Source organism: Anarhichas minor, unplaced genomic scaffold (assembly GCF_050575085.1).
Source record: "Anarhichas minor isolate MPS153535 unplaced genomic scaffold, ASM5057508v1 ptg000040l, whole genome shotgun sequence".
NCBI lineage: Eukaryota > Metazoa > Chordata > Actinopteri > Perciformes > Anarhichadidae > Anarhichas > Anarhichas minor.
In genome coordinates, this window is record NW_027466486.1 from 8127513 (window position 1) to 8153602 (window position 26090).

Consider the following 26090-nt stretch of genomic DNA (forward strand, 5'->3'; position numbering starts at 1 on the left):
GTGAGATCCATCACAATAAAAGTCTGATGTGTCAAGGGCTCCCTCTGATGGGCAGTGTTTCAGTATGTTTGCATCCAAGTATCATAGAGCGCTGCAGTGTAAAGACATATTGTGATACGTTTGGGGGGAAGAAATATCATTTTTACGAGCACTCACCCGGGCAAAAACTGCAACGATTGATAATTAAAAGACAAAGCATGTAAAAGACACTCAAAAGTAAAAGGTGACACTGAAAGAAAAAGGAGAAATTACACTTTAATAAGTTAACTAATCGCAATTAGACCAAATTATTCAATGTCATATTTTCCATACAATCTTAACAAGGCCGTGTTGAAAGGGCAGAAAAGAGAGAACGGCTATTATTATGTTCAAGGGGAAGTCAGGTAAGTACCACGGTTGTAAACAAGTCTTTTGTGCTTCTGCAGCCTAATAGGATTCATGTGGTTTCAGCAAGTGAATGGATTTAATGCATTTTAATCACTACATAAAAACAAAGTTAACAAATCCGAAAACACGTCAAGCTTTTGGTACCAACAAACAGTACATTATAAAGAAACAACAAAAGTCAAAACTCATTATAAATGAGGCTCCTCTCACACAGTTCAAGCATATTTGTATAATGTACCATCGAGTCAAAAAAGTGACTGCTATTGTACCAATACTGTGAAAAACAACAAAACACACAAAAGGATATTTAAACTTCAAAAGGGATCCGAGTAGTTTCCATATGAAGAGAAAGAAATATTGTGAAATATGTGTACCGTGTAGTTTCTCTTCTGATGAATGTCCACTGACTCAGCTGCTGGAGAGGAGTCACAGCATTATGTACCATTTTATACCGTTGTTTGCTTTAAATACGATTCATTTACATTGTGCAATGCGTTAAGAAATGCTACCATTTCCTTTTTTTTTTTTTTTTTTTTAACTTTCCATTTTTGCTCTTGACTTTACGTGACAGGTCGAAGGAGCTCGTGAGGTAAAGAAACAACTTCAAAGGAAATGATTCAGACAAGTTCACAGTAGTTCTGTCTCACCTGATGGGAAGGGGATAATATTCATCACAAAGTCAGCATGACGGGACTTTGTCGTCGATACAAAGGCGTGAATCACGCTTTCCTGCAAACTCACATGGAAAACTGGAAGACGGATTTGTCTTCCAGTTAATCTCTCCTTGAGAAAACAAAGTAGGAGAAAAGGGGGAAATGGTTGCAATTGTTTGGCGATCTTCTGATTTACTGTTGCTGGTTTTTGCGGTTGTTTCGTTTCTCTTCTCCACGGATCTCAGCTCCCTCAGGATTTGACTGACATCAGAGCGCAGTCGAAGGAAGCCGACAGCACCTTGCAGATGGACTGAGCCTGCTCCTGTGGAGACAGGTGATAGATAACGTGTTGGGGGGAAAATACCTCAAACCCGGAAAAACTTTCGTTTCATTCGATACGTTATCACACTCACCGAGCTACTGCACTGGTACACCCAGATGCTGCACTCCTCTTGCTCTGCGTCGGTGGTTTTGAGAGCCAGGAGGTTCTTCCCTGCACCCAGGCCGTCATCGTAACACAGCATGCGCACGATCAGGTACAGCGGGTGGCGGTGCAGCACGTCCTGGACCAGATGTACGATTAAAAGTACTTAAGCATACATTTCTTCTTCATTTGTAGTACATAACCATCGCCGATCAAGGTGGAATTACTCCAAACATCAGGGGAACTGATGAAATATTTGAGTCAGCAGCTTTCTGCGGAACCGTGTCAAAACTATAAATTGGTGCCGAGTTCATAAGCATGCTGTGTGGCTGTGGTGATGACCCAGCAATACTGCAGTCTGATCAATGAGCATTAACTCTGGAGTACAGTATATCACTTTTCTACTCACACACTGGTCCAGCGAGGCCACCTTGACTCCGTACTTCGACACTCCCAGAATCCTCTCTTCGTCTCCGGGCACGAAGGGCAGCTTTCCGTCTTGCTGTGAATATTTACAGCATCTTCATGAATGAACGATGTGATATTGACTTGCTTGGAAGCCTACTTGAAGTGTGTCCCCGTGGCTTTTCTTACCTGGGCGGCATCGATATAGTTGATGAGGTCCAGAGGCTCCTGGAGGGTCTTGCTCATGTCAAACTGTAACTTCTCAACGGCTCCCACGTACTTCACCCGGAACTCTGCACATGTTTCCGACGTGCTGTTTCCTTTCCGAGGGCACACGTCGAATAATCCGTTAGTAAAGAAAAGAAGAAGCAGGAAATATGTCGACTTCCGTGTGTTGGTCGACTGACCTGAGCTCTTGGTGGAGTCTGTATCGAGGCTGGCGACCGTGCTGGATCTGGAGAGCCCTCCCAAACTGGAGTCCACAGACTACATGGAGTCAGAGACACGAGAGGGTGTTGGCTCAACAAGGAGAAAGTAGCTCGATCATAACATGTATGTGTGTGTGTGTGTGTGTGTGTACGTGTTGTTTGCTTACTTTGCTTTTGGTGCTGATCTCACTGCTTTGCGAGCTGCTGCTGCTGTGGCGCTTCTTGACTTTCCGGAACATTCTTCACCATGTCGACCGCATCCAGCCCTCTCCAGCCTCACCACACCTGAACCATCATGGACCGCAGCGTTAAACACACCACCGCAATGCCCTCTCACGTCCCAGTGGAGAGGATGAATAATTAAATGTTCTGAATAATGGATTAATGAGAGTAGACATTCAGCTACATTATAATCCTTTTAGCATGATTCAGTTTTTACTGCACAGCCACTCACAATATAGGAGTATTAGTAAGTTATGCTTTACTTATTTATTCACAACGTCTCATTAAGATCAAGATCTCTACAACACAACGCAGTCATCATCCACACAAAATATGATTAAGCATATCAGCAACTTAGCTATGCAGCCTTACAAAATAAAAGTGTGAATCCAAAAAACTTTTGAGATGGCCAGATGGTTAGAAAACAACAAGTTAGCTGTTAAATAATGAAACAACACCAGCACATAATACCATAACACTGTAATACACACATCTCTGTGGTGCCTCTAATATTGAGTGAATGTCAGAGGTGTTTAATAAAATGCTGGTCCTTTTTTTTTTTTTGCCTGTATTTATGCAGATCACCAGTTAAATTTGAAACCAATTGATCCGTTACACCTGATGTTGGGGGCCCATACAAAATGTAGAGCCCCTAATGACTCAAATGACACACCAGACTCAACAGGTTACGTCAGACTTCCACGCATCATGTATCCAGCTAGACTTTGCTCGTTATCTAACGATATTAACTTGTAACCTACGTGCTAGAAGAAGACCTATAAATATCACCATCACATTTATTTTCACAGTGAAGTTGGAAAGCGGAGAGACTTTCACGAGTGGTTGGCAAACACAAACGCTACTATATTAAATAGATTTAAAGACATACCCGTTGTTGTTGTTTTTTTACAATAACCGTCTTAATGTTAATGTTCTTCGAGGTAGATTTTGTTTTACCTTCAGTTTGACTCAGCTGTCCTCAGAGTTTCACAGCCTACACCCAACACCACTTAAAGGGGACGCGACGAAGTACTCGCCTAAAAAATGTCTCTAAAGTTGAATATTGAGCCGAGAGCCCTTTCAATAATATATATTGTTAAGTGTGTGCAAAGGTTTAAACCACACAAATGTTACTTACATATATTTTTGGAGTACCGTGTCCTGTGTAACATTTAATCGTGTTATTAATTTGAATTCGTTACCGCAGAAAAAGCGTCCAACTGCTGTAGCGGAACTTTCTGTGTCAACGCTTTTGAATTTCTGGTCGGCTGTATTTTGGTACACCACCGGAAGTCTGACGTCACATGACCCCGCCCCCCCACTCTCTCTCTCATTCATGCAACAAACAGTGCAGTGGTCGTGCAGCGCAGTATGACCGCATTTATTTGTTCTATTTTAATATTTACGTGCGAAATTTAACAAACATGGCGACTAAGCGCAAAGTAGAGGTGATTGTCCCCGCAGAGGAGAGTGACCAGCTGCTAATTCGTCCACTGTGAGTTATTTATTTTATTTATTTTTTAATGAATACAGGTTTTGAATGGCTGCCTCAATATGCAAATATAATAGCAATACATAAATGTAACGTTCGCTTTAACGCTATATTCGTATGTAACGTTACCTACAGGGGCGCTGGTCAGGAGGTTGGGAGGTCATGCATCATCCTGGAGTTCAAAGGAAGGAAAATTATGGTAAATATTTTTGTCTTCATTTAAGAAATAAAATATTATTTTTTAACCCCACCACACATCTATATTATAGAACAGCAATTACTATCAAAACATGTCATTCTATGTTCTTATTTTGTGTAGGCTCCAATAGGCTGTGTGTTGTTTTTATTTTTTATGTTTTAATTATGTTGTTGTTGTTTTATATAGTCCTGTGTACCCAGGACTCCCTGAAAAGCAGTATTGATATTGAGTGCGTTATCCTGGGTGAAATAAGTCATTTTTGTGTTTTGCAGCTGGACTGTGGTATCCACCCCGGGTTGGAGGGGATGGATGCTCTCCCCTACATAGACTTGATAGACCCAGCTGAGATAGACCTGCTGCTCATCAGCCAGTGAGTCTTTCCTCCTCCCTCTATGTGTTGAACTCTCTATTTTTAAGTATCCTCTGTATCGGTTATCTCCTTATTAATGCATTCTACTTTGATCGTATTCTAAAACATAACTAAGGATGTGTCATTTGATGATGATGTCTGTATCCTCTCACCAGTTTCCACTTGGATCACTGTGGAGCTCTGCCCTGGTTCCTACAAAAGACCAGCTTTAAAGGCAGGACTTTCATGACCCACGCCACTAAGGCCATCTACCGCTGGCTACTGTCGGACTACGTCAAAGTCAGGTAGGAGCAGCAGCAGTCATCATTGTGGAAAACTTCCAAAAAATAATAATACAGGACCTACAATCATTTTGTCTTTGATTTATCGCAGCAACATTTCTGCAGATGACATGCTGTACACCGAGACTGACCTGGAGGAGAGCATGGATAAGATCGAGACCATCAACTTCCACGAGGTCAAGGAGGTGGCTGGAATCAAGTTCTGGTGCTACCACGCTGGTCATGTGCTGGGAGCGGCCATGTTCATGATCGAAATAGCAGGAGTCAAGGTAAACGACTCTTGGTTTTTGTTCCCGAGAGATCTAATGATGCATAAAAACTAAGTTCACTTAACGAGACCTTTGTCGGCCTGTTTAGCTGCTGTACACGGGAGACTTCTCCCGGCAGGAAGACCGGCATCTGATGGCAGCAGAGATCCCCAGTGTCAAACCTGACATCTTAATCATAGTACGCCACATATTCAATCACCTTGTACACTCATTTTAATGGATCTTTGGGTGATCCCAACGCGGTGAATCCTGTTGTTCTTTTGCAGGAGTCTACCTACGGCACCCACATCCACGAGAAGAGGGAGGAGCGAGAAGCTCGCTTCTGTAACACGGTCCATGACATCGTCAACAGAGAAGGCCGCTGTTTAATCCCCGTGTTCGCCTTGGGGCGGGCCCAGGAACTGCTGCTCATTCTGGGTGAGGAGTTCTGATATGGATTACGCCTCTGAATAGGCAGTTTCACCGCTATGCTATCATTTATATGACCCTTTTCTCTGCTCAATACCTGCGATGTATTACATGTTTTGTCTGTTGCATCTGTATTCGATTATGTGTCAATCAGAGGAGTCTGTATGACCGTGTCTCACGTTCTCCTGCAGATGAGTACTGGCAGAACCACCCGGAGCTCCATGACATCCCCATCTACTATGCATCATCCCTGGCCAAGAAGTGCATGGCTGTGTACCAGACCTACGTCAACGCAATGAACGACAAGATCCGCAAAGCCATCAATATCAACAACCCTTTTGTCTTCAAGCACATCAGCAACCTCAAGGTAGAGAGCTCTACAGATACAGACTGTTATGGATTTAGGCTGCTGAATCTATATAACTGTGGTGTGTCTGTGTGTGTGTTGTTTTTTTCCAGAGCATGGATCACTTTGATGACATCGGTCCCAGTGTGGTGATGGCCTCTCCTGGTATGATGCAGAGCGGGCTCTCCAGAGAGCTCTTTGAGAGCTGGTGCACCGATAAGAGGAACGGAGTCATCATCGCTGGATACTGTGTAGAGGGCACACTGGCCAAGGTCCGACTACAACAGGATCCCAGACGCTGTTTCTCTAACAACAGATAGATAATAGACAGATACAGTGAATGTGTTATTACAGCGTCTTACTGGGACGTGTCGTGTGTCTCTCTGCAGCACATCATGTCTGAGCCGGAGGAGATCACCACCATGTCGGGGCAGAAGCTGCAGCTGAAGATGTCCGTGGACTACATCTCTTTCTCTGCCCACACTGACTACCAGCAGACCAGCGAGTTCATCAGGGCCCTCAAACCACCTCACGTGGTAGGAGAGAAAAGAAACAACTCATTGAATTCTCCGTTGTTTGTACCCTTCAGTGACAGCAGTCGTAAATGAAAGTCCTTGACCTTCCTCACTTGCATGTTATCGTCAGATCCTGGTCCACGGGGAGCAGAATGAAATGGCCCGTCTGAAGGCTGCGCTGATCAGGGAGTACGAGGATAATGACCAGGTTCACATCGAAGTCCACAACCCTCGCAACACAGAAGCTGTCACCCTCAACTTCAGGGGAGAGAAACTGGCCAAGGTCAATAAACTGCCTGTCTGTCTCTGACCTTTTATTTTTCTTCTCTCTAGATTTTTAAGGTCTGAAGAAGTCACTATGGCAAAAATAAAAAATGCTAAGTCGTGATTGTTGCATGTAGTACGTGACCCTGTGCTGGTGTTGATATAAATGCTGAGACTAGAAGTGAACACTACTCCCCCTCCAGGTGATGGGCTCTCTGGCTGATAAGAAGTGTGCCCAGGGCCAGAGGGTGTCAGGCATACTGGTGAAAAAGAACTTCAACTACCACATCCTCAATCCTTCTGACCTTTCTAGTAAGTTTTTTTTTTTGAGTTCTCCAAACTGTCTCACCTGTAGGCTGCAGCACAGGGCCACCTGTGTGCGTTGGTAGTCAGCCCCAGTCGATCCAGTTCATTGGCTACAATACATTTGAGAATCTGAGTCAATTTTCAGTCAGTGACTTTGGGAATCAAGACCAAAAAAAAAGAGGAATCTTGATCATGTTGGCTCCAGCTTTTCATAAGCCAAGCCCATGCTTAAAATAATGATGAAAGTTACGTGTCTAACAGAAGAAACTGCCTACTTGTTTACTCAAACTGCTGCCCATTCTTTTAATATCTGCGGCATCATGAATTGACCCGATGCTTCTGTTTTGTAGCATACACAGAGCTGGCCATGAGCACAGTGAAACAAAGCCAGGCCATCCCGTTCACTGGACCTTACTCACTGCTCGTCTGCCATCTGAGGAACCTCACCGGTAAGGCCGCCATGTTTACGTCTGTGCAAACTTTGTGAGTTTGAGTTTACACCGTACTGACTGTGGCTGTCTTCTTCTTTTTGTCTCTTGACTCAGGTGACGTAGAGGAACTGGATGGAACTGAGAAGAACACTTTGAAGATTTTTAAAAACATCACTCTGGTCCACGAGGTCGGCATGGTGGTGCTGGAGGTGAGTGGTCGGGCGTCTGGCTGTGGTCCTGCTTAGTCTGATGCACGATAGCAACACTTTGCTCTCTTCAGACGGGGCTCATTTACCCAAACACCCTTTGTCTTCATCTCCTGTCTCAGTGGCTAGCAAACCCTCTCAACGACATGTATGCCGACGCTGTCACCACTGTAGTGCTGGAAGTCCAGTCAAACCCAAAGGCTCAGAAAGGTCCGTCTGACAATCCGCCGTGTTTGTTGTTTATCTGGATCTTTAGTTTCGAATGCTTTATGGACCGTAGGAAGTTTCATTTGAACCCATTTGCCTAATTACAAAAAAATAAGCATAATGCATCGTGTCTTGTTATTGTCATGGGCTTTGTTTTTTCTGAATTCCTATTTAATGTGATTCATGATTGACAGCCATGGAGACCCAGAGTGCCATCATGGACATGGACATCTTCCAAACCCGACTAGGAGTCATGTTGCAGTGAGTGACACGCAATCCAATACGAACTCTTTTATAATATTGTAAACATGGAAACACTGTGTTTAAAAGGTGTACTGCGCTTTACTTTATTTATGATAGCATATCTTGCTTCTCTCTCTGTCTTCAGGGACATGTTTGGAGAGGAATGTGTGGATTTCAGTGATGATAAAAACATCTCTGTGACAGTAGATGGGAAGACGGTTCACATCTGCTTGGAAACGAGGGTGAGAAGCTTTTTAGCCTGTCGCACCAAGACACAGAACAATGCATGTGGATTTATTGTATCCCTCTCACTGACTCGCTCTCCCCCTATCAGTCGGTGTGCTACGAGGAGGAATGCTCAGAGGACGACTCCCTGAGAGAGATGGTTGAGCTGGCAGTGCAGCGGCTCTATGACGCCCTCAACCCGGTCATCTGAGAGCGGCGACGGGACTGTAGTGTTCATCACAACAAACTGGACATCGCCCGTGAACTAACGAGGGACAGAGTTTCTGAAGCTAAGCCATCGCAGATGTGAAAACAAAGAATACTTCTACAAATTCAGTGTTGGAAGTTAACACGCCGCTTGTATTTGTGTGTTAAAAAATGGGATAACGTGTTCCTGAGAATCATTGTGACACCGTTTTCAAATCATCACTCACCTGCCATGTCTGGTTTGGTGTCATGGGAAGCCTCAGCAACCAATCCCAGTCCCACTTTATGAGTGCCATTTGGAAAGACTAGATTGGCCTTTTAATAATGAACTTAATGTTTTGTGAGCTACCAAGTAAAAAGAAAACATGTAATTTAATAAGCTGTGTAGATAGGATTTGTCTTGGTAGATTTTAGTGTTTCTTTTTTGTTATGCAAGCACTTTTAATATATTTAATACGTTTACTGTCTTCACGTAATGCACTGTGGGTTTTGTTTGACCAGAGTTGGTTACTAATGTGCACTGATATGACTTGTTTACTTTTAACTATGACGTGAACTGTGGATCTCTAAATGCACTAAATGTTTGTGTTCATTCTACATTTAAAAAATGATTTTACAAACCATCGACTCTTGAACGACTACGCCTTTGGTTAAGTTTTGATTATTTGTTTCACCAGCTAGTGTCGGAAAAGTTCTTTAACTGAGGTTTACAGTGAAGCAGTGTTGGTGTAACGTTGACTAACAAAAGACTCGAGCAACATTTGTTTCACTGTGCTCTGCCAGACGCTGATCATGTCATTTATTAAACATCTGAACAGTGTTCATTTTTACAATAAATATATCCCAAGGCACCTTTTGTTATGAGCATGGGGCTCTCAATATATGACTGATACACACATCCCTTACTTCCTTACATTGCTACAAATGTTTCATAAATAGCAATACATGAAACCATCGTCAAAGCTTGTCATTAAAAATAAAGAAATCTGCAAGACAGATGACTTTATAAAAGCCAAAGTTGATAATCTTATTATTTAATCAGATAATTACTGATTTAAATAATACTTTGGCCATTTTGTTCAGATGTGTATGGCTGAGTGAACAATGCCAAGACTAGGAGTTGCATTGACTGTGTGAAACAAACAGTAAATACTATGTTTACAGACAAAGTATACAGTACTGTGATGCACGCTTACAGACTGAGGAACTGAAATATATGCACTTTATGGTTTAGTCTTTGATCTGCAGCTTTTCAGAGAACAGTGTCGTTTAATTGCACTGGCCAAAGGATGATGTTAAATCATATTGCACAATATTCCATTATTGTAATTGAGGGTCAAAACAGAGGGTGTTTAACAGCAGTGTTGTTGTTTGTTGTAGTGTTAATGGTGATGATTCAAGTGAGTCCAGCATTCCTAAACAAGGACAACATCCTCCACCTGAACGATCTTCATCCTCGCCGCAAACTTCTCACTAAACCCAACGCCATCAATATCAGCGCCACAACTCCCACCTCCATCATCCTGCCCATCTTCTTCTCCGCGATCGTCTCCTCCTTCTTCCTCAGCATCTCCTCTTTGCGGACTCGGAAGTCTCGTTCTCTCTGAAGCTGCTCGCTGTAGTGGTCCTTGAAGAACTTGTCGAAATCAAAGACTCGGTTGTCTACGCCCACCACGGACCGCCGGCTCTCGGTGGGGTCTCTGGCGGAGCTCCCTGCGCCCTTGGCGGAGGGTCTGGCCGTCGCGATGAGGTCCGACTGACTCAGCAGACCCCGGTCGTATTTCTTCCTCAGTGCCTTGTTGCCCAGCACGGTGTATGCCTCGCTGATCTCAGCGAAGCGGACCGTGGCGTCCTCGCTGGCGGCGTTTCTGTCCGGGTGGTAGATGAAGGACTGCTTGTAGTAGGCCGTTTTTATCTGGGTCTGAGTGGCAGTAGGTGACACCTCCAGTACGTCATAGTAGCCTGTTTTGGTTTTGTAAAGGGGCTCAGATCGTGTGTCGCTGTAAGCTCTGGTGAACACAAACTGTCCCCAAAACAAGCTGAGGCTTTGGTGTCCACGAGTGGACCAAAGAGTCCTCCGGGACTTTGTTCGGTACCGAGGTAGAAGTTTCTCTATATTTTGAACCTGTCCTTTATAAAGACACGACTCTTTGTTGAGTCCAAGATAATAGCGATCCCAGACATTGTTAACACTACCAAACAGTGGTGTTACCCTTGTGTAACTATCCCGTGAAACTCCAACGGTCCTTATGTCCTTATGCTTAATCTGACTTTCAAGGCGGTATCGACTACATGTTTTTCGTGCAAAGCTGTAGGCTCCCATTCCGTACCGCAGTCTGACCTCCGCCATATTTGCCGGGTCTAAACAAGACTTCCGGGACGATTCTTCTTCTTCTTCTGGTTTTACGGCGGTTGGCATCCAGTTTATTGGTGCATTACCGCCACCCTCTGCTCCGGAGTGTGGATCAGACAATACTTCCGGGACGCTGATGGCGGCTCATCTAATGAAACAGTAAAGTAAAAGATTACACGATACAAAGGAATCAATATGTGGATTTCTGCCTATGACGTTCAACTATTTTGAATAGACACATACCAGAAGTTTAACGCATATCTATGTAGTTTGAAATATTCTACAACTTTTATTAATTAAGTACACCTCGCAAAAAGTAATGCCGTCTAATACAACAGCCCTGCAACAAATTATATCTTCAATAAGGTTATAATATTCAGTTTTTAATTAACGTGTTTTAGAAAGGTGTTGACTCAACCCAATGATCATTTTGAAGGATGTTGTTTGTGTTGCTGCTGTATCGCGCTCTACAGATAATTTGTTATATTATTAAGTCTGCCTTTTATTGATATAAATCCAGATTTTTTTATTGCATTTATTTTCTAATTATATTATATTTTTACATTTGTATTATGATATTTTTTTAATGCATTATTTAGCTTAATATAATACATGTAAAGAAGTCATGATGTTAAAACTTTTATTGTGAAGTGTGGTATTACGTCTCACACCCCTAACCAGGAAGTCCAGTCTCGTGCAGCCCTTTTCGTATACAGTGAATGGTGCAGCCAGTTGTAATGTCTAAATTCAAAACAGTAACATGGCCCAAAGTGATTTTATTTGGGGACTCCATCACACAGGTTAGCTCGTGCACAATCTTAATTTTGAAGACTGTGATGTCATGCAAGCCAACAGTCAGTAACAGTCGTGTAGTTAGCATTGGCTGCTAGCTGGCCAGCTTAAGTTTGCAATGAATAACTTAGTGCTGTTGATTCTTTCAGTTTTCATTTCAAGCCAATGGCTGGGGTGCAGAAATTGCCAACAAACTAGCACGGTGAGTGTTTTTGGTTCACATAAAAGTGATCAGTTCAGCCAAACTATATGGTGTGCCTTTGACTAATATCTGAATCTGATATATGTTCCTTTTTAGAAAGTGTGATGTTGTAAACAGAGGGCTGTCTGGCTACAACTCCAGATGGGCTAAACTACTTCTTCCTCGCCTCATCAACATCACAAACTCAGCAGACAACAACATAGCTGCTGTCACTGTCTTCTTTGGAGCCAACGACTGTGCACTGGAAGGTACAATGTCACAGACACAACCTCTCATGACAATTTAAGAAGTTTAGTAATGATAAATACACTGCTGCAAGCTCTCTGTGTCTGATTTCAGAAGTATGTATCATTAAGCAAGGTAGGCAACCTGGGCCAGGGGAGCCAACTAAAGGGCACTTAACATCTATAGATTTATTTAGATATGAAAAACATAGAATACGGTTACTATTCTTACACACTGTAGCCCAAAATGACCTACAGAAGGTCTCCAGAGTGAAGTACATTTTAATTGACATTGAATTACTTTTTTTATGAAACCTTATATTATGACATTTTAATACTGTTTCACATTATAGTATTTCATAAAACACAATACTATGAAACACTATATTATGACATTTAATCTGACCACTAAAAACATAATAGTTTTCCTGAATTTATTTATTTTTTTAATCTCTCTCTGAGTTGTGAGAACAACCTTAATGTCCTTGATGTGCATTGAGTTGTGTGACAATAAAGTCCACAATGACATATTTTTGTTTACTACATTTTACACTTTCCCATTGTGAACACATGTTCCAAACCGGCTTATAACACGAGGATATTTACTGGCACGGAGACAAGAGCCTGTTTCAAAATGTAGGATCCAGTGTGTTTGGAGCTTTGTCCATACTTGAGACTAAAAGTCAGGATGTGTCCACTTAAGCTGCTTAAATGATCTAAGTGCAATACTAATTACTGGAGTACACCTTTAATTAAATGTTTCCAGACTCTGCAATTCACTGTTTAGGCTTTTTGGGATTATCAAAATGACTAATTAAAAACAATGTTTTAACATAGAAAATATTATCTCTAATAATGAATCATTCCTTCTTAATGTTTCTGTATGATTGTTCCTTCTTTCTTCTTCCTGTCATGCAGATAAAAACCCACAACAGCACGTCCCTCTGAAGGAGTATTCAGAGAACCTGAGGGACATCTCCAGGCTTCTGGCCTCGGCTGGAGTGCCGGCAGACCGAGTTATATTCATCACCCCTCCACCTGTTGATGAGCCAGCCTGGGAGAAGGAGTGCATTCTAAAAGGTAACACTCAGTCACAATTATTCTGCTCTCTCTTGCTTTTTTTAACATCTCGCAGGCCAATCTTACATTCCACGCCTACAGAGATCACCAGTGCTGCTTCGTCTTTCTTTTTTTTCCTCCAGCATGTCCACTCAACCGCCACAACTCTGCAGCGGGGCAGTATGCACAGGCGTGTGTCCAGGTTGCCAGTCAGTGTGGCGCAGTCGCCCTGGACCTTTGGACACTCATGCAGAAAGATGGACAGGTGGGTAACTGTTCCGTGTTGTTAGAGGCCACTGTAGAATCTTGAACGACATTTACGATTTTATTAATGTGAATATAGTGTTCCTAAATGTCTCAATGTGAAATACACTGAAAGCACTGAATGATAAGTGACTAAACCTTGTATTGACATTTTTCCTAATGCCCCAATATCTTCTTTCAAATTCCTACTTTAACAAAAGTCTCACTGTTGTGTCCTCCGCTACGCAGGACTACACCGTGTATCTGTCCGATGGGCTGCATCTCTCACAGAAGGGAAACCAGTTCGTTGCTCAGCACCTGTGGGGGCTGCTGGAGAGCCGTGTGGCTGACCTGCCCTTCATCTTGCCTTACTGGGGAGACGTGGATACAAAGAGCCCCGAGAGCAGTCTGCTCTGTGACCAGTGAAGAAGACGACGAGGGCTTTCAAAGACATCTTCAAATCCTACAGGGCTGGATATTTTTGTTAATAAAACACTCACCAGCACACTGGACTGCATCTCTACTACAATAAATGAAGCCGCTGTGATTTGTTTTGTACCAGTATGTCAAATGTGAGACCATGTATTCAGGTTTAAAATGCACAATAAAGATTTTTATTTTGAGATGTGTAGGAAATCCAAACAAGAAACTTTATATAATAAAAAAAAAAAAAAAGTAACTCAGGTGACTTTTATAAACATAGAAATATGAAGAATATACACAGAATATGTGACAGGACATCTGCATGTACAACGGTTCACATCAATCCAGTATTTGACGTTAGCGACACAGTATTTCTTTCTCCTTGACTGACAGTAAGTACATACTTTATGTAATATGTGATACAGCAGGCAACAGTGGCGAGACGGCTTAAAATAACAAAGAGGTGCATCACTCACATTGCCACAAGGACAGAAAACCAAACGGGAAAATAACATTCGGGCACCTCAGGAAGTTTCTTTTAAAATGAAATGCAGGATTGTTCATCTACAGTTAGGCACAAAATCAGAAAAGGCACCGTGTTGTTTCATAAAGACAATATAACCTCTTACTAAACCTTTTAACAGGGAAGGACATGTTTCACAAGCTAAAATAAACTATGAATGACACAGCACAGTAAGAACATGTATAAAACTTATTTCAATTCTCCAGTGATGTGGAAAAATACTCCAAGTGCAGTTATGACACAGAGATTCAGGATAAAACTCATTTTGAAGTCAAAGTTTGCTTTTTAACATGTCGCACTGAGTTTCTTGAAACAGTAACATAAGCACAACGATCATCAACGATACATTAAATCATCTGTTAGTGGAGCGAACCGGTGATGTTGCATTGCCATGAAGACTACACTTAGCGCACCAGCATTTAGTTGCATATTCCGAAACCATGTAGCCAGTGGGTTAAGACAAAAAGATCATTTGCATGTTCCCTAAAACACATCAGGCTGCCTGTACGTGTTGGTGCCTAGTTGGTACTTAACCCCAAACGTACCGGTGCTTTACTCTCAGCACTCGGTCTCTTTTGTGTCAATGCACTCCTGCCTCTTGAGGCGCCGCCGCTCCTTGGCTGACGGGTTCTGCTCGGTCAGATCCTCGTAGGAGGATTTCGTAACCAACGAGGAGGCTCCTGCGGTTGTGAAATCGTCCGATGGGCCTTCCTCTCCCGGGTGAGAGTCGCTGCTGGTGTCCTCCTGGATGGTGGCCATCCGTGGCCCCCCTTCGCTGTCCGGGGTGGGCCCGCAGCTCGGGTCGGGGGCCTGGGTACTGGTGCTGGCCGCGGGAGAGGCCCCTACCTGGCTCTGCTGCTGGGGCAGAGAGAAGGGCGCGGTCCGGCCGGCGGAGGAGGAGGACAGAGGTTGAGGAGGCTTGACGATGCGCACGGAAGCTGACTCGAGGTTGCTCAGCATGTCTTGACTCTGAAGAGAGAGAAAAACATGTGAGATCAAAGCACGTCGAAGCTGACCGTCTCTGACTGAGGAGGGATCCATCCCCTTTTTACTCCATTCTGCTCAAAGTTAATAATGGAAACCTTAAAGCCCATTGTACTAAGAGACATTAGTCCCCTTTAAAAGTGGGAATGAGTAAAACAAACATTTCTCATGGTGGACATTTTGTCAAACAGAGGTGGAACTAATATTAATAATGTCTGCAGTCCATTTAGGAGCACATGGGCCCTGCTTTGTGCATACTGGCTCACTTGCAGGACTTACTGTCACACCTGAATGGACTTAAGCCATCGTTAATGTGATTAGTTGCTCCGGCGCTGTCCCTGCTATTACAAGTCAAAATGTCGGCCATGACAAAGATCTACAGAGGAATGTACTCTCAGTCTCCACGTGTTCCCAATCAAACCTAAAACAAAAACAGTGCAGACAGCCATTACACAAAGAAAAATAAAAAAGGTAAATCAAAACAACAACCACCTAAAGAATATGACCCTGTTGTTGTTGTTGTTGTGGCTTTAACAGCAGCAGATGCAAACTTAAAAAACGCTGACACACACCGCATCCGATTCCACAAAAAGACAACAAAGTGCAACCTTCTCAGTCCTCTCTCGGTTTGAATACTCCTAAAAAGTGCAATCTTGCTTTCTTGAGGTAATTTCTGATCAGATCTGACTCTGGTGCAGAGGAGCACACGTATCGCTGTCCACTCACATGGATTAGCGTTAGCTCACTTCATCTCTCTCGGTGAAATGTGGAACCTGATCAGTGATTACGTCAAGCAGGAAGTGACTGCAGGAGTATCCCAAACGTGGGCCGGTGACCATGCATGGACTCAATGGCAACGCAACACCAAAGCCATGGCACACGCACTCACCTAGGGCGGGAGCTCTACTACAAACTTCCACCATCTGCTGCAGTTCCAATGAGAATGGAAAGGGGCCAAGGCAAAGAGTGATGGACAGGTCATTGGCAGTGTGAACCTGGCCCTGGCAGGCGAGGCCCTTTACGGATTCTGAATCCATTCGTGTTCTGCTCTCCCCTCTTGTATTTTCACGACTAAGCCAATAAATGCTATGTCAAATTAAGAAGTAAGGCATCGTGCTCTTGTGATGCCACAGAAAGCATTTCTTTAAGCCCCTGATAACTTGGTTTCAAAGCTTCAAATATTCCGAATTATAAGCAACAATCAAGGTTTACGTTGTTGAAAGAGACGTCCTTAGATTTTATTATTAAGTGTTTAACGCTCAGCTAATCTAATTATCAGGACTGTGTGCATGAGTTCTGATCATGCAAAACAAGCAAACAACCCCACAACTGCTGTCGGATATTAATTCAAATATTGCAAAAGCAATTCTTAATTTCAAAGCTGTTGTTTTTTTGTTGTTTTTTTTAATCACTGTCAAACATACCAGAAATACATTTGATGTTACAAATGCAAGAAGTAAATCCTTATTTTATTAATTGAATCCTATTTACTTTCCCACCAAGCAGGATTTGTGCTGAACGCACATGTTGTAGCACCTCTTTCAATGCTGACAAATGACGCAGGGATCTAGACACAGACGCCTCCACCTGAACAACACACCTTCACACTTTCCTCTCCCTTCCATATTTAAGACGACAATGTGTTTAAAAAAAAAAAGGCAATGTGTGACTGTATTAGTTTGGTTCGTGTGGCAGCAAGGCACAGGATCACACAAAGGCATGAGAGATGAGACACTTACGCTTGGGGGGTAGTAAAAGGACTTTGTGTTATCTTCATACTGCTGGTCAAGTCGTTTGTCCTGCGAAAGAAACACAAAAAGGGACAAAATGGTCAGCATTTAAAAAGGTTCAACAATTTAGGTAATTACTGTAAAGACCAAAGATCCAAAAAGGAGCAGTTAATGGCCCACTGAAGACAATAGGTAACTAGTGTAGATTGATTCTTACCACACAGTGAACGAGGATACTGAGAGGAATCCAGAAGACGAGTGAAAACACCACGACAGAGCCCACGATGTTATCAGCCAGGAACTTCCCTGATGGGGAAAGATGAAAGGTGGCGTTTGTGATGATGGACGAGACACGGAAACAGAAAGACGAAAGGTAAGCAGGGTGACAAGACTCAGCTACTACAATCAACAAGAAAGACTTTCCAGATACTCATGTTCTCATGGGGTTGATCAGAATTCAACTTACCAAACGTGTTGATGTCCAGCTTGTCGATAAAATCCCACAACCTCTCGATCACATCCTGCACCTGCTTCATGCACTTTCCCTGTTTTAAAACAAGAGAACATTGACACTCAGCCAAATGAAGCATGTGGACCTTTCAGAGCTGGACTGTGTTCGGGAATAAAAACCTAAATACTAAGCATGGTGGAGACACGGTAGGACAGAGTGAACAGAAATAAAAGATGGATGACTCACGCCTCCGTCACAGAAGCCCACAGTGCAGGGCTTTCCTTTGCGAAGGAAAAGGAAAGTGTCATTGCCCTGTGTGAAAGGAGAGCAGGCGCCATCTTTTCCCCTGCAGCACACTTTACAGGAGTCCTCCGTCTCTGCGAGGTGAGAGGGGATTAACTGTGTTATACGTTTGCAAAAAAGTTCTAATAACTATACTCTTAATTAACAGTCGCTGTGCATACACAGCATTCATTCAAACCTGTGAGCGATCTCTTAAAACATGTTATTAAGCCACTGACATTTAGAAAAATCCTTTATCCTCGAACATAAATAGATCATAAAAACGGTCATAGTCTAAATGTAATTAAAAAGTGTCATAGTATAGCATGTCGTAAAAAAGTAAAAAGCTGTCATTTTATTGTATGCCATAAGAAACGTCATTAAAAATGTCATCAAACATAATTGTATTGTATGAAATGTCATAAAAATGTCTTTAAAGTGTCATAGTATAGTTTGACATAAAAGATTCTTAGTATAGTATGTCATAAAAATGCAATAAAATATTTCATACAAAAAGTGAAAAAACTCATAAAAAGGTGTCATAGCATGACTAATGTAGTGGTACATGCCATAACCGCAACTGGAATACAAATGTTATAAAAAAAATCTCACAGTATATTATGTCATAAAAAATCTCTTAATATAGTCTGGTATAAAATTGTAAAAATAAAATAAAAAATGCTAGAATATAATTTGTCATAAAAAACGTCATAGTATGCATGAAAATAAAAACAAGTGTCATACTATATAGTTTTTCATTTGTGAGAAATGAGCTGCACTTTACCGTTGCAGGCACAGGACTGAAGGTTCTGCAAGGCTTCACAGAACGGGTTGCACTCTCCATTGTGACACCGGCCCATGTCGACACACACCGTGTTGTCGTCGGCGTTTTCAGGAGGGGGACACCGACTGCTGTTGCCTAACATGTGAGGTAGAGGTATCAAATATTTCAGACATATTTTTAACGTATCAATAGAAGGGGCCCAACGTCAAAGAAACAGCCTTCCAGTGATGACTGCAGATCTTGTGTCCGACCAGCAGGAGGCGCCCACCTGTGCAAGATGATATGCCTTTACAGGTAGCACTGATGGGTTCCTGGCACCTTCTTCCTGCAAGCTCAAACATGCAGCTCCAACAGCAAGGGCTGTTTCTGTCGCTGTGGAGAGAACAGAGACATGAGAATGTATTCAATCTAGTGCCACACACATTTCCTGCCATCTTCAAATGAATCCAACGATTGAGCATATTTTTAGACCTGACATACACGTTAATGCGTCTTTTGGATCTCATACCTGCACTGTGCGTCACGTTTGAACGTGCAGTCGGCTGAGCAGCAGGGGTCGTCGTTGAGGTGGAGCAGGCCGGGGTCGCACTCCTCCCCGTCCTCAACTCTGGAGTTCCCACATACCTTACTGTTCCTCTCCTTGAAGCACAGAGGAGCCTTGAAACGCAGCGTCTTTCCTACGGAGATCTTGCTGCAGTTGGAGAAGCGCTTTAGGAGGAAGTAGAAGTAGACGAGGGTTAGATATTAACTAGGAGTGGGACGCTTTATGCTTAACTGTGAACGGTGACATGACAAAAGGACTGCTATGAAGCTAAAACACTAGAATAATACAAAATGTAAATCTCTTCCCGATTCACAACAAATCAAAAGCCATTTCCTTAAATACATATTTGCAAAAATATGTATTTACAAAAGATGTATTTAAAGTCAGTGAAACAGTTGTGCTACAATGCATCCAGAACTCAGTTCAAACGTGTCAGCATTGTTTGTTATGAATTGGAATAAGTGAATGAATAGCCCTTTTTACTTGTTCACTGTTAGAGAGGGTACCTTGTTGTTGATATGGTCTCCGCTCACAGCAATCGGGTACATGACAAACTTCCCCCCGTGGTCGTCGCTGGGAGCACAGTAAGGGATGTTGTCGGGATCGTGCTCTGCTCCAAAGTTATGGCCCAGCTCGTGAGTGGTCACCAAGTCCGCCTCCTGATGGGACACGAACCAACCAGAGTTATTTGATAGAAACATATAGTTTACTATTGAATCAATCGAGAACAAATCACACGAAAACTCTATTCTGTCGAGCAACGAAATGCAGGACTGACACTGTGTGTCGTTGCACGTTCACAAACACTTAGTAGTCACAACAAAAAACATGCATATTATCATACTATAAGAGACTTTCTCCCAGCTCACATTCATGTGTTGAAGCTTAACTGTAAACTGTGCTGAGGAGCAAGCAATATACTGATAACTGAGGTGTCAAAATGCAACAGCGTTGGGATCATTACTCATAACACCCACACAAAAAGGTGTGTCTGCTCTTCTTAGAGTCTACATTTGGCAGGGTGACATGTTGCATAACTTCCTGCAGCTAGTAATTAGTTTTATCGAGGATAAAGATTGAAAAAACGAGGGAACTCAGACCTTTGTTAGGATAGTTTTGCCATAGTTCTTGGTGCTGGTCAGACCCGTGTTGAGGTAACTGGGCTTGAGTGCGGAGTGAGACGGGTAGTACGCTTAAAAAAAAAAAAAAGGGACAGAAAGAAATCAACACAAGATCTCAGCATCTGTTTTGCTTTACAAAAGCCCAGGGCTCCATAAAACAGTTGGTAATGTAGGTCAAATAAAATGTTTCGGTTCGGGGGGGGGTCCTCACGTTTTGGACAGAGGCCGCCCAGGGCCTGAGATTTGGAGGGGGCCACATAGGCCAGCCCCAGTGTGCCCTCATCGAAATCCTGATAGGTGAACAGGTGGGCCAGACACACACTGGAGGCGTTCCCAGCTATGTCGGAGCTGAATTGCTGAGGGACAAAAAGAAGAGTTATTATATATCAACATTTGTCATTTGTCCCTGTTTTTCCAAGGTTTTTGAGAAAGGTTTGTACTGAGCGGGACATCTATATTTAGTTATTAATTATTCGTTTTCCAAATTACCTCAAACAGATCGTTGACATTCTTAAACTGGCCTTTCTTGTTACTTATCTGCCAAAACATCCGGATATATCTTTGATAAGCTGCTATAGCTCCAGCGCAAATGTACATTTTACACATTTTTGTGAGCAAATTTAACATTCTGTTGACAATTAAATTTCATTTTCCCAAATCATATCCAGTGACAGTCCCCTGGTTTTGCCTGATGAGGGACCCATAGTGTTTCCCAAACGTACGCTCCCTACGTGTACATCTTTCTCTTCCTCCCTGTCCTACCTCTAGAAGTTTCTTCACGTCCCAGACCACTTTTCCTTTCCCAGGGCTGTTCTCCATGTTATAGTGGACCCAGCTTGTGCCATCATGGACGTGGGGGGCCTTCGTCGGCTCCTTGTTGATGATGATCTTAGAATGGTAACCAAAGACACCATTTATGAACAATTTCACAATTCAAAGAATTTAAACAAATATTATTGTACTGGCTCATAAGGATGTATAACACACAAAAGATGTATTTTCCCCCTCAAATCATAAATTAATTATTACAGGAATTATTGTACATTGAGCTGCAACATAGTTTTTAGGAATGGCCCTGAACCTGAAACCTTTAATGCGTAGTTAGAGTGACTCGTAGTCAGTCAGCATCCTGTTTTGGGCTTTGCGTTTCAAACCATCATTGTTGTTCATAACAAAGGCATTGGGATTAGAAGCGGTACATTACAAGTTCTTCTTGACATGTATGCTGGACAATAACTCAGAGCAGCTAAATGAATGCATATCTTTTCAGTGAGAAAAAGCGAGACTCGCAGGATGACAAACAGTGTCTCTATTCATCCCCAGAGCCTGTGGAACAAATTAAATTACCCCACAGGGCACACACAAAAGCTTTCAGTTCCTCCGAAAAATTCAAGTTCTCAACACACTGAGGGGACAGTGTTATTCTCAGCTCCGCTTCTGGGAGAGACTTGATGTAAACAAAGCTATCGTGCTGCTGGGAGCAGTGATGTCTAGTGATGTCTGATGCTTAAATCGCCACAAATTGTTCCATAAGTCAGACTGGAACCATATTACAATGAAGTAGAACACACAAACACACCTGCTGGATCTGGACCCCATAGCCTTTGTATTCATCATCCCAGGTTGTGTTCCTATAAATGTCATCGACTCGATCAATCAGCTCAATCTGGAGTGAGAGAAGGAACAAAATAAAAAAAATCATAAAGCAAGAACAGCACACATTTATTTTGACTTTGACTGCAAAAACATGCATTCTGCTCTAGTCCTGCTCACTGTAACACCCTGTGGATGCATGTTAAATCTTCACATGGTGAACTCTCTCTGCACTTTTTGTACATAGCATCATAAAGACGGACCAGGTAGTTGAGAGTGACGCTCTCTTGTCCGCGGCCCATGTGTTGAAAGAAGCGGTAATCTGCAACCAGCAAGAGGGGGCAGGTGTTCTTCTTGTGGTCGTGAGCCTGTCTCTTCTCTCTGTGGTGGTGGCCTACGAGGGACAAACAGCAGGAGTGTTTAAAGAGACAGGAACAGGTGAAGAAAAATGGCCGCAGATAAACAAACAGGAAAAGAATACGTTGTAACAATCATTTTTAAAGCGTTACCATATTTAAACATACAAGGGCAGATGCATGAAGAATCAAACAATGAGGCCATGCTCTAGGATCCCGTTGTTAATCGCCCTCATTTTTACATTTAGCAGCACGTCTTCCTTTTTGTTTGCCTGTGAACTGATTCAGAGCTGCTTCGGGTTCTTCAAGCCAATTAATAGCAAATTAAATAGCATTTTCTCTTTCTAGTTTATAGCATGATAGTAAGTGTGAATGGGGTCTACTGTATATAGACAACCATAGCAAACTAGGCTGCACAATGTCAGGTACAATTATCCAGCTGGAGCAGAGGTTTGGGGCACACGTGATGACTTTGAGTTCTATAAAACACACAATTCTCTGTTGAATCTGTGAACACAAAGCTTGACTTTTCCAAATAGATTAAGTGATGCTCATACTAGACTTAACATCTGTAGTTCAGGGTTCTAACTGTGTTAAGGTAATGCTTCAGTTTTAACGTTTGAATGCAAGAAATAGTCAAAGATTCCCTTCAACATCTTCCAGAGCCCGTGATGAGGTCTCAAAAATGCGAAATTCAGTTGTTCAGAAATAAATGAAACGGCAAATCCTCACATTTTAAACTGTTGAAAGTAAAGATCCGTTTTATCAAACAATGAGCACTTGAAGAGTAACAGCAAAAGGACAACAGGAAGACATTACATCATACACATGGCTGTACACTGCTGAGCAGCGTGGGTGTGCGCTACCCTGCCTTCCACAACAAGCAGTGGGAGACCAGCGACGACTCGGAGTCATCTCATTGGGCAGCAGAGCCTCCGTGAATTTTAATGCCTCCTCCATGAGAACCTTCACCTCAACTTATATCCCCAGTGAGTGTTTTCACCCAGCTGCCAGTGAGAGGTGTTTAAGAAGTCTCTGGCACAGTATCACTGCTATATGCTTTACGTTTCCAGCACAAACGAATCAAAAGGCATTTGGATGTTACATAATACCCACTTGTCAGCGGCGTGTAGTGAATGTGCAGAACTTTTGGCTCTGTGCAACAAAAGATTTTTTAATAAAGTAACTGTTACAGAACTTAACACCCACCTCTTTTGTCTCGCTACTACAGCCTCCTCCTCGCTCCCTTAAACATTTGTTATCCTCCTACTCTTTCTTTTTCTGCTCTTTACCGTCCACAGAGCCGAGGCTGCACCACATTTGTGATCTCCAGCCCCTTATATGCCGTCCTCTTCCTACACATTTCCACTACAACTATAACCACACACACACACATTTGCAAGACTCTCCACTCCTAGCGAGGAAAACGGACAGCGGAGCTCACCCTTTCCCTGGTCCACCTCCTCCTGCCCGTCCCGATCCCTCCCGGAAGCCTGTGGCAGGAGGTCCGAAGCCTCAGCGTGGACGTAACCGCACACTTTTGGAGAGACGATGCGGCTCAGGTTCCTGATGTCGTCTGAGCGATAAACCAGCAATCTGCCATCAGCTGGGGAATCTGTGAACCTCCACAGGGGCTGGATGGCCAGAGAAAGACAGGAGGCATCAGAGAGGGTCACAGGGAGAAGAGAGGATGGGGTAAAAATGTGCAGCAAAAAGAGAGAAAGAATACGTAAAGATACTGGCAATGAATGACAACAAGAAAAAAAAAAGACAGATAGGAGGTGAAGTGGCGTGGGGCATTTAAAAAGAACGCCACGGCATGGATTATTGCAATGTAGGCATTTTATTACTTCTCATACAATGTACTGTATAGTCTTGTTTTAGCATCTCGTCCGACAGTACTTTGGATTTAAATTGAAACAACAACTGAGATTGAAGTGCTGTCTGTTCAACTAATAAGGATGTGAGCACCCTCAAGCAACCTTACAGATAACAATGTCGGATAACGGCCTTTTTTTACTCAATGTATTTTACATCAGCTGCTACAGGTGACGGCTGAACGGGTAAACTTTAATATTATCGTCAGGGATAGACAGTTATTTGACCAATATGAAAGAAATTCACTGGTAAATCCAAGATTATGGTGTATAAACGTATCGTATAATCACACAGAATAGCACGCAAAAAAATAAGAAAATACAGAGCAATGCGAAGTTAAAGGCTAAAGCTTCCCAGGTTTACAGTACAGCAATGAAGCACTATGTTAAATGAATGTCTACAGGTATATTCAGCGTACAATTGACTGTTTCTATTTGGATTCTACACAGACAAGATGATTCTTACCTCTACGTTGTACTCGGCTGCATCAGTTAGAATGTGAGCAGAAAACTCATCTCCTTCTATGTGTGCCTGCACACGGGAATTCTCCTCTCCTGCAAACACCAATAAGGTAACTCGTATTAAAAGGTTGTTGCTCATGTTCGGCAAATAGGTCTCAAAGAATCAATCAGCAGTTTCTTTAGACGAAGACATGAGTGAATACCTAATCCTAGAATAACACTTACCAACAACATGTCCAGTGAAATAGTTCTGAAGATTGACATTGTAGTTTTCCTCGCTCCCGTGTTTATCAACAAACACAGCTTTAAAGTTGTCAGTGAAGAGGCCCGTGTTGGTGGTCAAGTACAGCTTGAAATTTCTGAAAGAGATAAAACGACACACAATATCTATATTAAACATGATTACATGGCTGCTTTCAATACATGGGATTTGGTGTCCCCGACAATGGCATTTCACTATACAGTTAAACATAAACTGGCCACCAGCTGTGTGTCTATTCGTCTCTTTAGCTAGTACCACACTGCATCTGACTGCAACTTTACATTTGCAAACCATGGTATGATCCGAGTGCATACTCATAGGGTGTGAAAGGGTTGATTTGATATAGTGTGCCACAGTTACTCTCAAATCAACGTGTAATGGGAGTTGGGCCTTACATTGGAGATCCGCTAAGAAGGGATCTCCTGTACCATCACTCCAAAAGATCAAAACAGCTGTACTTGGATGTAGGCTTATGTCAGATATAAGGTCACCTGTGCAGGGCTCTGAAGCTCACAAGGCGCTCCAGGTGGGACGGGGTGTGGACGTCCCTCTTCCTTACAGAGTGCAGCTGGAGGCCTGACAATGGCAGCACCTCAAAATCTGACAGGATGGAGTTCAGAGCACCTGGAAGACATTGAGAGACGACAACGGTCAGACACGAGCGAGCAGAATTTACGTTTGTGTTCATGTAAATTCCAAGTAACGGTCAAATACAACAATCTGGAGCCGACGATCCTCTTTCTAGCTTAATGATATGGTTTTATTTAGACCAGGACTCGGTGCCTTAACAGTACAAATGTCAACACATATAGCACCAAATCACGCTAATCATCGTTACCGCGAATCGTTCATAAAACGGTTAACGTTAGCAATAACATTTACGCTAACGCTAGCTTGAGTTAGCTTGCTAAGTTACTCACCGAATTCCGGGTTTTCTTCGTGATTCTCTTCCGTAATAACTCTCGACTTAATTGCACCGTTGACCCAACAAGGAGCCAGAAAGGCGATTAACAGAATGCTCCTCATTTTCAGGCAGCTCGGTCAGCTATGCGAGCGCTGTCATTGTCACAATTTAGTCGGTTTGTCTGGATAGCTAACGTTGGCTAGCTGAGCTACCCGGAAGTGCACTGAGTGGATAACATCCTCTCACTTGGGAGTTTGGAGGGCGTGATAGGGGCTAACGGTACAACCCAAAACTCTTTTAGGCCCAATCCCAAATGTCCCCCCTAAAGCCTTAAACCCTGGCAAAATACATGTACTCAGAAACATCGAGTATCAAAGGATGGAACATAAAAACACATGGAATCAGAGGAAAGGGCGTCTAATTTATCTTAGAT

General features: G+C 42.8%; 5 protein-coding genes across 10 annotated transcripts; 2 read left to right on the top strand and 3 right to left on the bottom strand.

The window, feature by feature from the left end:
* Positions 1–237: 237 nt before the first annotated feature.
* Positions 238–3796, bottom strand: itgb1bp1 (integrin beta 1 binding protein 1). 5 transcript variants are annotated; one of them, XM_076107906.1, is made up of 7 exons: positions 3658–3796; positions 2465–2582; positions 2277–2355; positions 2059–2189; positions 1874–1966; positions 1454–1603; positions 238–1362 (listed from the first exon to the last, which is right to left on the bottom strand). In XM_076107906.1, the coding sequence occupies exons 2-7, from the start codon at positions 2534–2536 to the stop codon at positions 1291–1293; spliced, it is 597 nt and encodes a 198-aa protein (XP_075964021.1). In that variant the 5' UTR covers positions 2537–2582; positions 3658–3796; the 3' UTR covers positions 238–1290. The 5 variants fall into 5 exon arrangements, with proteins under 5 accessions (XP_075964021.1, XP_075964023.1, XP_075964022.1 ...); XM_076107908.1 differs by having other exon boundaries at positions 3722–3794; XM_076107907.1 differs by lacking the exon at positions 3658–3796 and adding an exon at positions 3477–3589.
* Positions 3797–3879: 83 nt separating this feature from the next.
* LOC142968541 (cleavage and polyadenylation specificity factor subunit 3) lies at positions 3880–9339 on the top strand. 2 transcript variants are annotated; one of them, XM_076108447.1, is made up of 18 exons: positions 3880–4014; positions 4147–4210; positions 4483–4580; positions 4736–4864; positions 4953–5130; positions 5219–5308; positions 5397–5547; positions 5730–5905; positions 5998–6156; positions 6274–6420; positions 6530–6682; positions 6867–6975; positions 7320–7418; positions 7515–7609; positions 7729–7816; positions 8008–8074; positions 8202–8298; positions 8391–9339. In XM_076108447.1, the coding sequence occupies exons 1-18, from the start codon at positions 3944–3946 to the stop codon at positions 8490–8492; spliced, it is 2073 nt and encodes a 690-aa protein (XP_075964562.1). In that variant the 5' UTR covers positions 3880–3943; the 3' UTR covers positions 8493–9339. The 2 variants fall into 2 exon arrangements, with proteins under 2 accessions (XP_075964562.1, XP_075964561.1); XM_076108446.1 differs by lacking the exon at positions 3880–4014 and having other exon boundaries at positions 4172–4580.
* dnajc30a (DnaJ (Hsp40) homolog, subfamily C, member 30a) lies at positions 9249–10878 on the bottom strand. Its single transcript, XM_076108448.1, has one exon. The coding sequence runs from the start codon at positions 10836–10838 to the stop codon at positions 9939–9941; it is 900 nt and encodes a 299-aa protein (XP_075964563.1). The 5' UTR covers positions 10839–10878; the 3' UTR covers positions 9249–9938.
* Positions 10879–11520: 642 nt separating this feature from the next.
* Positions 11521–13984, top strand: iah1 (isoamyl acetate hydrolyzing esterase 1 (putative)). The gene is made up of 6 exons (XM_076108450.1): positions 11521–11641; positions 11783–11835; positions 11932–12083; positions 12978–13139; positions 13262–13383; positions 13611–13984. Exons 1-6 carry the CDS (start codon positions 11561–11563, stop codon positions 13785–13787), a joined length of 747 nt encoding a protein of 248 aa, XP_075964565.1. The 5' UTR covers positions 11521–11560; the 3' UTR covers positions 13788–13984.
* On the bottom strand, positions 13953–25889 carry adam17a (ADAM metallopeptidase domain 17a). Its single transcript, XM_076108445.1, has 19 exons — positions 25674–25889; positions 25245–25377; positions 24717–24850; positions 24496–24584; positions 23597–23786; positions 22060–22190; positions 21783–21869; positions 20966–21091; positions 20415–20559; positions 20183–20274; positions 19589–19741; positions 19047–19246; positions 18807–18910; positions 18539–18673; positions 17719–17849; positions 17488–17566; positions 17239–17327; positions 17031–17090; positions 13953–15276 (listed from the first exon to the last, which is right to left on the bottom strand). Exons 1-19 carry the CDS (start codon positions 25777–25779, stop codon positions 14866–14868), a joined length of 2595 nt encoding a protein of 864 aa, XP_075964560.1. The 5' UTR covers positions 25780–25889; the 3' UTR covers positions 13953–14865.
* Between the last annotated feature and the right edge of the window lie 201 nt (positions 25890–26090).